We start from the raw sequence: 17,969 nt of genomic DNA on the forward strand, positions 1-17,969 counted from the left end.
CGTAATTTGTATGAGAGATATGTCATTTCACCGAACAGGTAGGTAGGTGTACTAATTTTGGTGGGAAGATGTAAATTATGGAGTATTATTTGAAATTTGATAATTCCCGTCAGAGCCATGTGTAAATTACAGGCCGCATCTTTTCTACTTTGATTTAACATGCTATTTATTATAATTACGCTTCAATCCCATATGATTTCTCAAGATTTATTTATGATTCAAACATATGAAATACGTGCTTGGTGCATAATGGGAACTCAATATTTTCCATCACTATATTTGTATGACAATACCATATTTCCAAGTCCAACAAATGATATTGTTTGGGGGTTGAAGGGAAGAGGGACAAAAGAACCCCACCCAGAAAGGTCTATCTAAATATTCATCACTACAAGCAAACTTGTGTTTTGTGTAAACAAACTAGAGAGAGAGAGAGAGAGAGAGAGAGAGAGAGAGCCTATCATCTTAATACTACTACTACTAGTGTATATAGCTAGCAGAAGCACGAATAGGCAAAGTGGTTCTTTTTTGAGACGTAATGAGATATGTAGTCTGTTGAAGAAGCAGAGGAAGCAGAAATATGAGCAGGAACTAGTATTTGAGTCTTCCCAGAGGCGATTCTCTTGCCAGCCACATTCGCATAAAAGAGACCTGAGATGGCTGGTACAAATACATCACTCTCAGAACACATGTAGAAGTCGATAACTTTCTCCACTTCAGAATTCTCCATATCAAGAAATCTCGCCTTTTTGTCCATGGGCATTATGCTTTCCTGCAATTCAAAGTGGAGTCAAGACTAAACACATTACACACAAGATATACTTGGAAGTTTCACTTTACCTTGGTGTATGTTCTAGGAAAGAGATCCTTTAATGCATCAAGGCTGTTATCCCACCTAGATTGAGTAAGATATATAGTTGTATCTTTGTTGAAACCAATTTTTCTCAGAAACATGGCTATCTCCTGTGGACCATAGCAAGCACTGTTTCCTTGGCAACCCTTTTTCTCCAGCATATCAACCCTTAGATCCACCGCGATAAACTGTCCGTTTGACTTGCTGCTCAGAGTTTTTAAGCGCTCCACCATAGATTCAACTACTCCATTAACTTCAGGCTGAAGCTCTAGAGTTGCAAACATCCCCAAACATGCAATTGAGTCGATGTTGCTGTTCTCTTTCGTTTTTTTCATGTTTACTGAGGGAAAATACGTGGCGAGCCTAATGTTCCCCTTTGATCTGAAAATTGGCTCGATGTTATCAGTAATATATTCTTCAGTAACCCTGCTAGGAACCTTCACAACTGGTCCTGTGACGACTTTAGAGGGGAGAGATTTTGCTACTTTTACAACCCCATCAAGTTTTTTCACAAACTGGTCAACATCATAGACATGTTCAAATTTCCTGTAAACATGTCAATAGTGTGAATTTGAAACAATTTGAGAAGAGTATTATTCTTCTAAACTCGACTCGAACTGACCTTTGTCCACCACTTCGTCCTCTTATGTCGGGGAGTAGGAGAGTTGCTCGCAGATATCTAGCTATTACGACGGCATCAGCAATCTAAAAGTTGAAAGTAAATAGTACTAATTAGTATAGTATCCATTATTTATGGTTGAAGGTGAAACAAACAAAATAATACCTGAGAGAGGTGATATTCAGGACCATTAGTGAGGGAGAAGGTAACATATCCTTGTGATTCTTCAGGTTCCCCTGTTACAAAGATTATTAAAAAACTCATACTACTAGTGCCTAGTGGAGTGGAGCGTGAATGTAAGTGTGATAGATCTCTCACCGAGAAGTGGTTTAGACCAACAGGAGGTTAGGGATTGGGCATCCTGTTTCCAAGGTCCAAGTAGACTTTGCTTTCTGGTAGCATGAATTGAATCCACCTAAATTCATTCATAGATCTGTAAATAGAAATAGAATTGAACAAGAGTAGAGCATGAAATAGAAGAATGAAGAAGAGTTGATTACAGGAAGAGAATCAAAGTGATCCCTTTTGATCATGTCTCCGAGCATAACGAACATAGTGATAGTAAGAACTCCAGCCAACACTTGCCTCGCGTCCATAGTGATTCTGCTGATGATAATACATACTCCAAATAATATCTCTAATATATATATAGAAGGAACCTAAAACAAAACACCCGCACTCCAACAATGTTTACATTAATATTTATTTCTTTTAACATTTTACTTTACTACGATATACTCCATGTGTCCGTGGGTCCAGACCCCAGAAGAGCGAGCAATGTTTAGTGTTAAAAGTGTGTCGGGTGGCTCTCCTGCCACCGACACTTTCTCCTAATAATATAAAACCAACTCACCTAATCATTTTATACTTTGGCCTTTGAGTAATGTTCTAACCTAACAAAAACATTTCATTTACCAAGCTAATACATCAACATCTTCTATATTGTAATCTGCCTAAATTTTAAAAATTATACTTTGAATTACTAATGTTTTATAAATTTTAAAATATTAATGTGAGATTGTGCATGTAGAGGGTGGGTATGAGCGAATGACACAGAGAAAAAATGAGTCCACTTCACACTCTCCTGACTTACCTGACTCAACTTGCCACTTTCTACATTTCCAGTTTCAATACTCATCCTATAGTTTGATTTTGATATAAAGTTTTAAGAAAATAAAATATACTTTTTTAATTTTAAACTGAAATTATATATTAAAATGTTACTTAATTTTGTAATTGTTATATGAAAAGTTAAAATTAAAAAAATCATTATTGCTTTTTTAAAATGGCACAAGTATAGAAAAGATTGAAACACGACAAACTATTATTATTATTATGAATTGGTTTGGATGTAATAATTGACTAATTCACTCATCTTTCCTTCCATCAATTATTGCTTTGATTCAGTTACAGTTTGTACTTGTAACTTGCTCTTTCAATACTATTTGATGATTGAGGAAATATATATGTGTTCCATTTCATATTACTAAAACTTTAGAAATAGATATCGAGTGTCAGGATTTTAATTTAATTAGTAATCAAGTAGATTCGTAAATTTTAAATATCTAATAAATAATTTTGATATATTTAAGAATTAAGGCGCTGGAATATTCGGGAGTATCAATAAAATCATACTACAAGACTTTAGTGGAGGTGATGGATAACTGAAGCAATTTGGCAGTAATTAATTAATACTCACTCTATAAGAAAGGAGAAGATTATGGCGTAATTAAAGGAAAGTCAATTCTTTTATTTATTCAAACCAATGGACGACTGCAAGTGGATCTCAACTAAAAATATATTCTCTTAACTATTTCTAATTAATCAAACAAAACTTGGATTTATTCTTGTAACCCTCTTCTTTTTCAAAAAAAAAAAATAACAAACCAATTTCATTTTCTAATGAACTGGGCCACGTTTTAAACCTATAATAAAATAGATAAAGTTGAAGGTAGAATTAATGTGCCGACAACAAATAGCATAGGCGCTAAAATAAAGGTCCATTTCGAATCACAAAAATGCTATATTTTCTTCCTCCTTTTATATATCCACTCAATTTTTATGTGACAAATTAAAATAAATAAAGAGAGTATTCATTTTTGTCAATCACTATTTGGGGTCGTTTGGTTTTTCATAGGATGATTAAGGGATAATATCTCATCATTTATACTATAATAGTGAAAAAAGTTTATCATATATATGAATCTCATGAGATATCCAATCCATATCCATAAAATAGCTTTGGTTACCAAAAAATCCACTAAAGATTATTATTAATTTCCTCACTTGTACAAGCAAGTGATGTCATTTGGCTCTTTTTGTCTCAATGACTATAATTTGATTGATGGCTTTTTGTCCTTGATTTAGTATTGAGTATGGTTCACGAAGACGTAAATGGAGTATAAAAACAATTAATCTATATTATTAGGACATTAATAATCTTGATTTTGATCCCAATTTTACATCCGGAATTAAAGGAAGGTGTTCCAATTAAAATTGGTAGTTGAGCTACAACTGGATTTTAGTTAGAAAAAGCAAAACTAATTTTCCAAAACAACATACACCATTTTCTTGGTTTCCCCCCTCAAACTAATTACGGTACGTATAACAACGAGACTTATTTTTCTTTTTAGGTTCTCTCTATAACAAAGGAAAATCTTTTTACTTGTCATCCATAATTGACGTACAAAAACAAGGAGAAATGTCTCTTTTGATTTTCCATGCTACTGCATAAAAAGAGTGGAAACCAAATTAAAAAAAATGTCTTCCAACACATTAGTATTGCCTTTTTTTTTCCCAACACAACTCTAGAGAGAGTTACCAACTAATTAAGCTTTTGTGGAGTCTTAAACAACATGTTCCTTCCTTCTTCCACCACATGCATTTACATTCTCGCTCACCTACCCTAATGAAAAATAACATTGAGAAAATTAATACATGCAATTGATAACTGCACAACCATCGGGATAAATATGATTCTTCACAGTCCTCTGTGCTCCATCTTTTTCACTTGTTTCACCTTTTCAAAATCTGCACCATGGAAATTCTTTTCTACTTCCCAAGCAAATTGAGACATGCAGTTGAAAGATGATTTTGCACCCTTCTCATCTGTAACTTCTCTCGGAAAAGGGATACGAGCTTCAAATACATCATTCAGAGGAGACCTGAACCGGACATCAAAACCTAATCTATCAACCCAAAGCATCTTGCCATCGCAAACCTGCAAGAAAAGAAACAAGTCAGGCTGAAGAAAAACCAGTTCAAAATCGTAACATACTTCTTTAGAGTACACAACAGACTAGGAAAACACTGCATTCCTTGACCTGGAGCAAAACAACAACAACATGCTCAGTGTAGTCCCACAAGTGGGGTCTGGGGAGGGTAAGATGTACGCAGATCTTACATCTACCTTTGTGGTGTTAGAGAGGATGTTTCAGATAGATAGACCCTCTGCTCAAAAGAGAAGATGTTCAACCATGGTTGCAAGAAAATATTAAGATACAAAGAAAATGAAGCAACACATAGTAAAACACCATGAAGAATAAAAAAAACTACGCGATTACTAAAAACTACTACTGTTAAGGCTGCGGGGAGATAGGGCTAGCCTCCTGGCTTTCCCATCTAAAGGCAACAACACTCAAAAAGGTGAAGTTGTGTCATATCTTATCTAATCACCTCCCCCAATTCTTCTTCGGCCTACCTCTACCTCACTTAACTCCTGCTACAACCAACTTCTCACACCTCCTTACTGGCACATCCGTGCACCTCCTCTTCACATGCCCAAACCATCTTAGCTTGCTTCCCTAACCCGGAGCACATATCAAATATGTAAACAATTAAGCATTCTACCAGACTACTAGGTAAAGGATAACATTGCATGTCAATCTAAACTAAGAGAGCTTTTATTTGGTGAAAATGGAACATGGAGAAAATGGCCAAATTGTACCTATCAAACTAGAAAAGACAGTGAGACAACGATCACACAGGAACTCTTGAGCCAGGTAAAAAGGCACATTATCAACTGCTAATGTGAACCTAGGGCCATCACGATGCCACTGCTAATCCTATTTCATGACCCAAAGCCTAAGCTCTGAGAAGTTTGATCATGTATGACCAGTGATTAGATTTACCAAAAGTTCTTTGTATATATATATCACTCTTGGAACTCTGATTGTTATTTATCTACAGTTATAATCTACAGTTCAACGATGGTCTATATGCCCTTACCCTAAAATTATTTTCTGGATCATGGGTTTATTAATATTCCACTGTCCCAAAAATGCTGTCCTGCTTTACTTTCTCAGTTATTCCAAACATTGTCTACCATTCTAAGGTGGACAATGATAAATATCTTTCTCAACAGAATTTGGTCCTAGGATTTGTTCTTCTCTTAACAAGAAAAGTCAAAAGTATGGTCGCGGGTATTTAGAACAAACATGGAACAACTCAAATTTACCGAGAAATTTATTGTTTCCAATCTCAAATTTTGATGGATAATGGGTTGGTCCCACTACCCTCCTTGAAGCAGAATTTTTTTTTTCACCTAGACCAATTATACTAAAAAACAGAACAAAAGTGAAAATTTTAAACTAAATTGGGAGTAAGAGAAAGTCATAATGTTAGGTTCATTACATACCTGGAAATCCAAATCTACATAGATGTTGCAAAACCGTAAGATGTCTTCCCTATTGTTAGTATTTATCTCGTCAATCATTCTTTCTGCAAAGTCTCGAAGAGGATCAGGGTTCGCTGACTTATAGTCTGATGAAGTGACCCAAATTCCATCCTGAAAGTATATCTCGTATAATTATCATTAATGTAACTGCACAATCAGTAATCAGCATGAACTACTATTCAGGGCAAAAAAATAGACTTGAATGGCTGCTTGGTATGGATAATGTAAATTTTTTCTCACATATTTAAATACATGCTCTTACATAATTGACTTTAACTAACTTGTTGTGTTCAAATGATAAGTAGGGTTACTAATACAAGTTGAATTATTTTTTATAACATATATACACTAACCAAACTTGCTTTCAATATGGAGATAAAAAAGGTAAAACAATCTCTACTGAAGAAGACAAAACAAAGCTATAAGTGGCCAATGGAAATCAACGAGATAAAGCATTCTTCATAGAAAATAGACTACAAACCTCTGCAAAATCTTCAATCTGAAGTACCCGTTCCACAGAAAGCAAAAATAAGCGATCCTCATCTACTTCATGCCCAAATTTTTTTTCCCAAACTGAATGAAGCTTCTAAAAGAAGAAACTTTAGTGTCATCAATGGAGAGTTCAGATTATCATGGAAGAAGGAAACTTGATAAATTCATCACTAACGAAGCACCAGCTTATAACATATAACATTGTTGAAATTGGAGAAAAAAGAAGTGCACAGATTACTACTGTCAACAGCACACAATTCGTTGAAAAATAGTGAATACCATGCCCGGAGATAAATTTATCAGATCATATCATGAATATGTGATTGTGTATTTATTTCTTTCTAAATGACAATACTTTTTCCTACACTAGCAAAGCGTTGAAGAAGAGAATAGGTGGTAAATCCTACATTTCATCACGTATACTGGAAATTAAAACTTTAGTGCGTGCTTATCACTCCCTCTATGAGATCCTAATTAATTTGAAAAAGTAGTATTGAGTTTAACCTTGGTGGAGCAGTGAAGGAAAAAGGGGAGGTGTAAATTGGATAATCCTTATCTGACCTTCAAAGCTGTGGTATCTTGTGGTTTTTGTAGTGTCCCCTGTATGGTGCACTGTGGAGTCCGCAACCCATATTGTTGCAACTGATATATCAAGTGGGTTAGATGAAATAGAGATATGAGAAAAAGCACAAAAAGAGTGAGAGAGAGAGATGTGACCTGAACAAGGAAGCTAGACTTGGAATTGAGAGCGAAACTGGAAGTTGAATGATTGAGAAAGAGTACTGGAGTGCCATGAGGGTCAACAGCGAAACGTACACCAATACCTAAAGGCCAACCATCTTGGGTCGGGGTGGATAAAGTGCCATCTGAAGATAATTCCAGAATTGTTCTCGATACCTCAGCTGGGAATGGTTTGCCATTGTTGGTTAGAATTGGCTCAGAGACAATCGAAACTGCACACCCAATTGAAAATCTTGAACGTAGATTCAGCTTCGTTTTTGGGAACGTCAATTGACCTCCAATTCCAATTTTAGAGACACGAGTCCATAGGGAAAGAGTTGAAGTTGGAAGGTGGCTCGCCATTCCCTTTCTTCTCAACTCAAAAGGATTGGGACAACAAATTATGCCAAATCCAACCTGGGGGCACAAATTTTATTTTATTTTTTGGGTAAAAGAGACTCATTTTGTCTCAAAACTAAAGGATTATTTTTACACCTGTTTATTTTTATTTTTTAAGTGAAGAATTGTCGAGCTTTTAAAAATATTTAGCTTTTGTTAACTGACTAGGAAACTTGGCTAATTTAAAATGAACTTTTTTAATAAAATTAAGTAGAAATAAAAAGACGATGTCTATTTTGATTTGAGTCGAGATTTGTGTTTTCACTTAAATAAAATAATTAAGAAAAGAAATAATATCTTTATATTAAGTTGACATCAGGGAAAACGATTAAGTTTTTTTTTAAAAAAAAATTGACATAATAATGCTATAACATTTTTAAAAATCGAATTACCAAATTAAGGTTTTAATACAATATCATGTCCGTTCCCAATTATATTTAATTCAAACACAATATCATTCATACATGAAAGTAATTAACTATTATTTAAAAATCAATTGAAGAACCAAATAGGCAATATAATTCACGAATTTTAATCAATTTCCTACCAATAAAGAAATTCTAAATACATTATTTATGATAGCTCCCATAATATTTATTGAAAAAATCTACTTCTAATAGTTTATAATTTCATTTAAAAAAAAAGCTAAAATTCTTAACCTAAAGTAATCTAAGAAGAGAATCTTATTTTCGATTCCAATAAAAAGAATTCATCTAATTAATTATTTTCTTTAAATTGGGCATAATTCAAATTTTTTATTTTATAGAAGTACAAAAAAGATACTCAAAAATCTATATACCAATAACTAATATGTTAAAATAAATAAATAAAAGAAAGTAAAAAGAACAAAAAATGGAAGAAGAGTGTAATTTAAGGAAATGATATAAATAACATTGATGACGAGATTAAGGGGAAAAAATTAATAGCATTAATGATGAAATGATTTTAAAATTGGAAAAATGCAAAATAGATAAATTTTCAAGACAAATTTTTGAGCAATTGTTTTTTTTAAAAAAAATATAAGAGAAAACGTAAAAATTGTTTTGATAAAATTAAATAATATTTGAATTAAGAAGAGTGTCATCATTTTCTATTTTTAACTTTATTATTTGGTATGGGTATAATCGTATAGATCTTTAGCAGAAAAGATGATCTAATTTTTTTATAAAAAACAAAATCAAATTACGTTAAGAAATATTAATATATATTTTACAAAATTATAATAACTAATTCCTTGTAATAAATAAATAAAAGAAAGTAATTTTTTTAAAAAAATAATTTAAGAAAATGATACAAATGACATTAATTATCAGATTAAGGTAAGTAAGTAAGAAAATTAGTGTGATTGTTGATGAACAAAATTAAATATGGTTACCTTTGATATTTTTGTAAAATTTTAAAGTGAGACTTTTAGTCTTTTAAAATTTAAAAAATGTCAACAAATTAAAGTATAATTAAAGATTAAAAAAAAACATTAATTAAAGGTAGTACATAAGGGAAAAAAGGGAAAAAATTAAGTAGTTTTTTTAAAAAAGAACGAAATTAGAAGAATAAAGAATGGAAAGAAATAATGTGAGCACTAATTTAGGATCCTCTCAAATTATAATTCACAATATAAATTTCTTCTTATTCTCCTACTAATTTAACATGAATTTAATAAATAAATTGATTTTTTCTCTAAATAATTCTTCTTATCACTCATTATTTTTTCTATAAGTTTTCAATCATAATGATTTTTTTTCTCAATAAAATTTTTCTTGTAGAAAACATTATATTGCAACATCCTTCAAAAAAACATTCTTTTTGAAGACAAATATTTATTACATGACTTTTCTTCTTATATCAATATCTTGAAGAATTATGAGATATTCGCTCTTTCTTTGTTCATAAAGAAATCACATTCTATCAGAAGAAGAAGAAGTGATAAAGTTAAGGTGTCCATTTTTGTTGATTTTAATACTTAATTTTTTTATTTATTTTGTAGGCAATATAAATATAAATATTTGTAATTGTACAATGATTTTGAAATGTAAAATTCTTAACATATTTTAGATTCCTAATAATTTTATTTTTTGCGCTTTTTTGGTCTTGATTATTATTTTTATTATTTCTTTTCTCCTTAAGTTTTGAATACATAATTATATGCTTAGTTATTAGTAATATATTTGATTTTTTTTAATAAAAACAAAAATGGCGCAATTTGTAGTTAGTCGATCATATAGAATATCATACTAAACAGGATATTAGATTAATTCTTGCATAAAATTAATTTCAATTTTCGGATATCTAATGCTTACCGTCAATGATCTGATTATTATTTTACACTAAAGTCAACGAAATTTTGTCCATTCTGAGATCTTTTCTCTTAATCTCTAAATTTGCTTCCAATGAGTTTTGTTGTTTCTGTTTTTCTTTTTTCGGTACTTGTTATCCTTCTCCCCTTCATGATTTTTCTTTTATTTATTTGGTATGTTGTTGAATTTTTTTCTGTTTGATACGTGCATGTTCAATGAAACTTGTTTGATATTCCTGAAAAATTTAAAAGTAAAGAAATGAAGAAAAACAATTAAAACAAAGAAGATATTTGAAAGACAATCATAAAAAGAAATGAAATATTGAGAAAGGAGCTAATCAAACCATGATTTTTTCTACTACTCCATCAATAATGAACACATCAATATCAGTTGGTGAATAACTTTTACCATAATTTTAAAAATAATTTGTGATTATCTACCCTATCTATATATAATATAAAGGAGAAACATAGACAAAGTGATGTGGCACCTCTCTATGACCTTCATTCTTTTTTCTCCTTTTTTGAGATTTTTTTTCTTAATTCTTTTCATTAATTCTTTCATTTATTAAATAAAAAAAACAATCATATTTACTATTCTAATTTAATCTAATGAGTTACAAAAAACCTCCATCTATTCATATTCTCTACTTAAATAACATGTCTCTTCAACTTATTCTTATGCTTATCAAATCTATAAATTACAATCATCTATAGAGATGTTGAATATTCATTTTTCATTTTTCATTTTTCTCATTCTTACTTTTTATTAGTGTAGTTTTTTTCTCATTCTTTCTTTTTATTAGTGTAGTTTTTTTCTCATTTTTTCTTTCTAATAGTGTGGCCTTTTTTTCTCTTTTAAAAAAAATAAAAATTATTCTTCATCTTTTCCATAAGAATTCATAGAAAAGATAGTGACATGATATGTTCTTCACTTTGATGAAGATCAAAGATATATTCTTCAAATATTCAGTATAAAGAGATTCTCACATTAATTTAGTACAAGATCATCAAAATGAAGAAGGAAGTTTAATTATGTTGAAAGATTCATCAAGAGAGATGATCATATTAGTATAAAGTAAATGAAGTTGCACCTCTCTTTGGCCAAAGATTCTATTTATCTTTTTTCCACAATTTTTCATATTTTTCTATTTATTGTACAAAAAATAAATATATCAATTACTACTCCTCTATTTCTTGTTATACTTAAATGTCTGAAAAATTATTTACACTCATTATTATTCTTTGTTACAAAAAATTAAAAATCTCAATATTTATTACTTTAATATTTCAAGACATTTGTCTATTTTTTTATTGTATTTTTTTTCCTCTTTCACTTTTGTTAAACACAATGGAGTAGTACAAAAAGAGAAGAAGTTGATTTGCTTGCTTTCCTAATTAAACTTAAACACCCAACAAATGTTGAATAGTTCATGAGTTTTTTTTGGTCTTCACTATTTTATTTTTTCCTTCTTTTATTTATTTTAAAATTCTTATCTCCACAACCTATACCTAATTGAACTTTTACTTTAATTAATATTATTAACTCTTTTTCTTTAAATTTTTATATTCATAACCCCCAACTATTTAATTTCAAAATTTAAGATACCTTATGATATTAATTTCTTGAATTTTGTTTGTATAAATTCATTTTTTTTCATTAGATTCCTACTCAAGATTATTATTTTTATTCCATATTTGAAATGGTGATATTCTATATTATTGTTATAGTATCAGATTTATACTTTAGTTTGACTCCATGAAAAGACTCTTACATATGGATAGAAGGGTTGCCTAATAAAAGCTCAAAAATAATTGCATTGATTATATAATTTTTTATCATCTTTGTTTTTGTGATTAAGGACTTGACAAAATTGTGTTGTTGTTTTTCTCTTTTTACTTACTTTTTCATATATGTTCTCTCTCTATATATATTTTTAAATTTAGGTTCTTATAATTTTTTTAATTTTACTAAATTACATTTTCATTTAGGCTCAAATTAATTATATGTAACTTTGTCAGAACACAATTAACTATGCTAATAGACCTTTAAATTTTATTACTCATGGCTAAAAAAAATGCATATTAAGTATTGAAATACGAAATTACTAGGTATTTCTTATGGTGAAGAACCAGTTAAATTTGTCCATTTCTTCTACTTCTAATGAATCACCATAATAATATAAGATATATACGAAAAATTAGCAATAGAGGTTTATTTAGATGATAATGAAAAATAGAGAATAAAAGAAAAAACAAGGACAAAGAAAGGATTAAATATCGAAGAAGAAATGAAATAGAAATATTTATCTCTATTTCCCCCTATTTTTAGTTTCATCATTTATTTTTCCGAACTAAAGGAAGATTCATCGGATAGTAAATTTATCATTTGACAAAAATAAGAAAAAAAAAATCCAAGTCCTTAAATATGTTTATCCGAATTTTATGTATTAACATCATAATATATGAATTTTTTTCTTAATAAATTAGTCTTTTATTTTTGAAAAATATTTGATAATAAAAATGTAATTCACTTAATTAAGCTCTAATTCTACAAAAATATTTGTATTGTGATTTTATCACTTTTCTTATTTCTGTGTTTGATTTTTTATTTTTTGTATCATAATTATTTTTTAAAATAAATTTACATATATATTTCATAATTGCACGAAGCGCGGCCAAATTTTCTAGTTTTAAATATTAGAGAAAATTGTTGTCATTCTCTCATATAGGCTATTCACAATTATTTATTTCCCTTTTAATTTCTAATATAGATGTGCTACAGTTATGTGTATTAAAAATGACATAACTGTCACTAATATATTTAACATATTTGTTTCTTTATCTTATTCAATTAATAGAAGAAATAGAAAGAAAATTGTTGTCATTCTCTCATATAGGTTATCAACAACTATTTATTTTCCTTTTAATTTGTAATATTTATGTGCTACACTTATGGATATTAAATATGACATAACTGCAACTAATATATTTAACATATTTGTTTCTTTATCTTATTCAATTAATAGAAGAAATAGGAAAAAAAGTTTAAAAAAATGTGAAATAAATAAATAAATAGGAGTGCTGGTCATAGAGAGGTTCTACATAGGATTGCATACATTCAACTTTATATATATATATAGAGAGAGAGAGAGAGATTCGTAATTGTACAATAATTTTGAAATGTAAGATTCTTAGCATATTTTAGATTCCTAATAACTTTAAAAATACTAATAATAATTTTATTTTTGCGCTTTTTTGGTCTTGATTAATAATTTTTTATTTCTTTTATCCTTAAGTTTTAAACTAATATATTTGATTTTAAAAAAAAAGGGAATATGGTGTAATTTGTAGTTAGTCGACCATATAGAATATCATACTAAATAGGATAGTAGATTAACTCTTGCATAAAATGAATTTCAATTTTCAGATATCTAATGCTTACCGTCAATGATCTGACTATTATTTTACGCTAAAGTCGGCGAAATTTTGTCCATTCTGAGATCTTTTCTCTTCATCTCTAAATTTGCTTCCAAGGAGCTTTGTTGTTTCTGTTTTCTTTTTTCGGTGCTTGTTATCCTTCTTCCCTTCATGATTTTTCTTTTATTTATTAGGTATGTTGTTGATTTTTTTCTCTTTGATATGTGTATATTCAATGAAACTTGTTTGATGCTCCCAAAAAGTTAAAAAGTAAAGAAAGGAAGAAAAACAGTTAAAACAAAGAAGATGTATGAAAGACAATCATAAAAAAAATGAAATATTGAGAAAGGAGATAATCAAACCATGATTTTTTCTACTACTCCGTCAATAATGAACACATCAATATCAGTTGGTGAATAATTTTTACCATATTTTTAAAAATAATTTGTGATTATCTTCCCTATTTTAAATATTAGAGAAAACTGTTGTCATTCTCTCATAAAGGTTATTCACAACTATTTATTTCCCTTTAAATTTCTAATATAGATATGCTATAGTTATGGGTATTAAAAATGACATAACTGCCACTAATATATTTAACATATTTGTTTCGTTATCTTATTCAATTAATAGAAGAAATAGGAAGAAAACTATTGCTATTCTCTCATATAGGTTATCAACAACTATTTATTTCCCTTTTAATTTGTAATATTTATGTGCTACATTTATGGGTTAAATATGACATACTGCAACTAATATATTTAACATATTTGTTTCTTTATCTTATTCAATTAATAGCAGAAATATGAAGAAAAATGAGAAAAAAGATAAATAAGAATACTGACCATAGAGAGGTGCCACATAAGGTTGCTTACATTCAGCTCAATACCATGTTTGCCAAACGTGGCCTTAGCCAAACTGATATGCTTGTACTATCAGGTACTCACTTTGTCCTAATTTAACTGTCTTACTTTCTTTTTTTTGACCCGATCTCTTTGTATACTATTTAGTAAGTTTTTCTATTGACATAATACATAATATACCCTTTTAACTTCGCCTTTATTGACGTTTGTGTTCGCCAATTTTGGGTGTGCACAAGTAGATACTTGTATAAAGTTGAACAAATAGACACACATGTTCCACGTAACATCTTACATGAAAATTTACATTTTACATGTATTATGCAATATAAGACTCATGTATCTAATTATTCAACTTTATACGAGAATGTAATTTCTTAATTTAATAAGTCTTTAATTTCAACAACCTGTATATTTAGAAATATAAAACTAAGGAACATTTTGATACATTATTCAAGAGTACTCCATTATTCAATAACAAATTGATTTTCCCAATTTTTTTATGAGAAAGCCCTGAACAATTCAAGGGTATTTTAGTAACATCAGTAATCACCGAACAATAATTAGTAGCAGAGAGCGATGAGAAAAAGTTGAAAGAGAAATGGCGTCGAATGCAGCTGCGCCGTTTTGGAGATCGGCGGGGATGACTTACATAGCATACTCAAATCTGTGCGCCAATCTGGTCAGGAATTGCCTTAAGGAACCTTACAAGTCCGAAGCCCTCACTCGGGAAAAGGTCCACTACACTATCAGCAAATGGGCTGATGGCAAGCCTCAGAAACCTAGTAAGCAATCACATCCTTTTGTTGCTTCATAAATTTATGATTCGATTGCTTACTTGGTCTTCTTTACTGTTTTGATTGTCATTTTATTGTTTCAAATTCGCTGCTGATTAGACGGGCCTGTCTTTTTAGGGCCTTTTAAATGTTTTAAGGCTAATATGTTATTTTGGGGTTTCCCCAATTATCAATTAATCTAGGGTTTGTGTTCCTGCTGGAGATTACATTTCTCGATTCTATGATATGTGTGTGTGACTATTGTTCTCTGTGCTGTTCTATGCATCCCCTGTTTGGCCTTATTTGGGTCCTTACATGAAGATTTAAGGACATTTCGCTTTGTTACAGTATCCTTCCGAGAGTTAGCTTTTACCTATTGGTTCATGCCGTAGGTTGAGAAATGTGAGGTCTATTCAGAAAAAGAAACACTATGCAATTTTTTTTCCATTTGTCCGCCTTGATAAACAACATTACTCGTTCTTGTGCTGATGGAAAATGGAAAGTAGCATGTAATTAGTTGATGTGCGTGCAAGTTGGCCCTGACACCATGGTACTCCCTCTGACCCTATTTACTTGACAGACATAGTGAGTTTACCATTTTACCCCTATTAATTCATGGAATTCCAAAATCAATTTACTCTACTTTTTTCAAAAACATTAACTCTCTAAATAAAATTGAGGGTATAATATGTAAAAAATAGTCTTTTCTTGATTTGTCAAAAATGATAAGTAAAAAGTCAAAACTGGACAAGTAAAAAGAGACAGAGGAAGTATATAAAAAGGAGTTAGCTTTACCTTTATCAAATTATAATTAAGATTACGACAATGATTTCCTTGCTGAATGATTTTTCCACTAACTTTACTGTGGGAAGTTGAAATGTGACTAGGATCAAGTGTTGTTAAGCTTACTGCAAGCCCTTTAAATCAGTGATCTCAGTGCATTTAAATCTATTCTTGTTTTTTTGGGGGGGTTTGTCCTTCTTGTCGTAATTATATGCCCCAAAGGTCCCCTTTGTGCCACTGTTTTTAATATTGTTAGTATTAGTATTTGAGTTCATTCCTCAGTGGCCAGTGCCCATAACTTATGCTGGATTTGACAATTTTATGTCTTCAAGACATATATCCTTCTTTCCATTGATGTCTAATTTAGAGATTATGTCGCTGTGAAATTAGAGATTACATCCTCAATTATCAGAATACATCAACCAATCAGTTGCTTCTTTTATCAAAAGAAAGCATTCTCAACTGTCTGAACACATGCCATGTTACTTGAGGTCCTATATGAGCAGAATTTTAACTCTACAACAACAACAATTATGCTTCAGTCCCAAGCAAGCTGGGGTCAGCCCTTGTTTTGCTGATAGAGGATTAACCAAATGCTTAAGCTTAACCTTGTCGTTCCTTATCCACTGCAGTTCATGTATTGGCCCGTTTGTGAATTCCATGTTATGTATTTCCATATTATGTATGTTCCCTTAAAAACTATTACTTATAATTATTTTCTAGACTTTGGTTGAGTATAAACTTAGGGGATGTATGACAATATTAGAAGTGTGGATTGGGCATGAATAAGGTGCTTTGGTGATATTTTGGGGTACTGGAAGTTTGATAATAATGTTTGTCAACCAAGTGCAATGTTTTATTTGTATATAAAACTGAGAAATGTACATGTTGAGTGAAATACAACTTAATAGAGGAGGAAGTAGAGGATCAGAATGGCTGGACATGGGACTGTAATCTACAATTCTGTTATAGACATGCATGCATCTTCTCTTTAATTGGATTTGGCTTCTACATGCTGGAACAACTAAATGATTGAATCTATGAAAATTTAGGAATTTAGCTTGTTGTGCGACTTCTTTTTAATTAGAAAGAATAGTCTTATCGGAATCCGTGTACGTGTTGATGTGGTGCTTGGATTTATAAAGTAAGCAAGCTACTACATGAAGATTGATACAATAAGATAAAAGATAAAAGTTGTGTAATTGTGTCGTATGTGCAATGTGCTTCTTTCTTTAGTGCATTTACAGATAGGATATGTGTGTGTTCCTTGTGGTGTTTCAGATACTTCATTATTTTGATGGGTTTGGAGAATGGGGTTGACCTAGGCTATACATTTGCTATAATTGTCATACTGGCTTGAGAAACATTAGGTTTTCCAAATGCTTACTGATAAACATTTCTGCTGATCTTTTCCACAGCCATCCGCTCAGACACTCCGGAAGATTGAAAATAAGGTTGAATCTCAGGCATTGTTTCTTCTCGAGTGTCTTTGTACTGCGTCAGCACTATACAGAGTGCATGCCTGCTGGAGGTTGATTTGGGACCTTTTTATCTTTCAATAATATAGCCAGTAGAATTTGATCTTTTCTGTTGGATGCAGATCAGATGATATAGTTTTTCTCGTGTTATGTTGAATCTTTAATTGTTTTGAAATCCAAGTGAATTGATGATCACGAGTTTGCATTAAGGGACAATAGCTCATAAAAAAAGTCAAATTTAACATTTAACAATATAGGCAAGTTTATAAGATGTCAACAATGTCGTCCAACGGGAAGACAACTCGTATAGGCTTATTTTTAATTAGATACCATGCCATATATATCTTTTAAAGTAATTAGTAGTAAGTGTTTTGACAGGTTCGTCTCTCGAATTGGTCGTCTTTCCAACAGTTGAATTTTGGGCAATATTGACTTTAAACCATTCTTTTATATTTATTATTCTTTTTCCATCTCGATGATGTTTGGAGTTGAGAAGTGCCTTGGAAGATGAATGATGTCCAACAAAGAAAAGAGTAAAACAAGAGATAAACCATTGCTTACCATATAAGAAATCATCTTTGAGTTTAGTCATTTTTCCTCT

General features: G+C 30.6%; 3 protein-coding genes across 3 annotated transcripts; 1 reads left to right on the forward strand and 2 right to left on the reverse strand.

Moving 5' to 3' along the window:
* Positions 1-175: 175 nt before the first annotated feature.
* On the reverse strand, positions 176-2,088 carry LOC125857408 (protein MANNAN SYNTHESIS-RELATED 1-like). The gene is made up of 6 exons (XM_049536989.1): positions 1,973-2,088; positions 1,791-1,887; positions 1,638-1,708; positions 1,476-1,558; positions 841-1,399; positions 176-772 (listed from the first exon to the last, which is right to left on the reverse strand). The coding sequence occupies exons 1-6, from the start codon at positions 2,066-2,068 to the stop codon at positions 494-496; spliced, it is 1,185 nt and encodes a 394-aa protein (XP_049392946.1). The 5' UTR covers positions 2,069-2,088; the 3' UTR covers positions 176-493.
* Positions 2,089-4,175: 2,087 nt separating this feature from the next.
* Positions 4,176-7,754, reverse strand: LOC125857410 (glutamyl-tRNA reductase-binding protein, chloroplastic). The gene is made up of 5 exons (XM_049536992.1): positions 7,357-7,754; positions 7,201-7,281; positions 6,629-6,733; positions 6,109-6,258; positions 4,176-4,692 (listed from the first exon to the last, which is right to left on the reverse strand). Exons 1-5 carry the CDS (start codon positions 7,720-7,722, stop codon positions 4,453-4,455), a joined length of 942 nt encoding a protein of 313 aa, XP_049392949.1. The 5' UTR covers positions 7,723-7,754; the 3' UTR covers positions 4,176-4,452.
* A 7,090-nt stretch (positions 7,755-14,844) lies between these two features.
* LOC125859708 (ATP synthase subunit epsilon, mitochondrial-like) lies at positions 14,845-17,577 on the forward strand. The gene is made up of 2 exons (XM_049539509.1): positions 14,845-15,116; positions 17,309-17,577. Exons 1-2 carry the CDS (start codon positions 14,933-14,935, stop codon positions 17,335-17,337), a joined length of 213 nt encoding a protein of 70 aa, XP_049395466.1. The 5' UTR covers positions 14,845-14,932; the 3' UTR covers positions 17,338-17,577.
* The last annotated feature ends 392 nt before the right edge of the window (positions 17,578-17,969 follow it).

Source organism: Solanum stenotomum, chromosome 3 (assembly GCF_019186545.1).
Source record: "Solanum stenotomum isolate F172 chromosome 3, ASM1918654v1, whole genome shotgun sequence".
Taxonomy (NCBI): domain Eukaryota; kingdom Viridiplantae; phylum Streptophyta; class Magnoliopsida; order Solanales; family Solanaceae; genus Solanum; species Solanum stenotomum.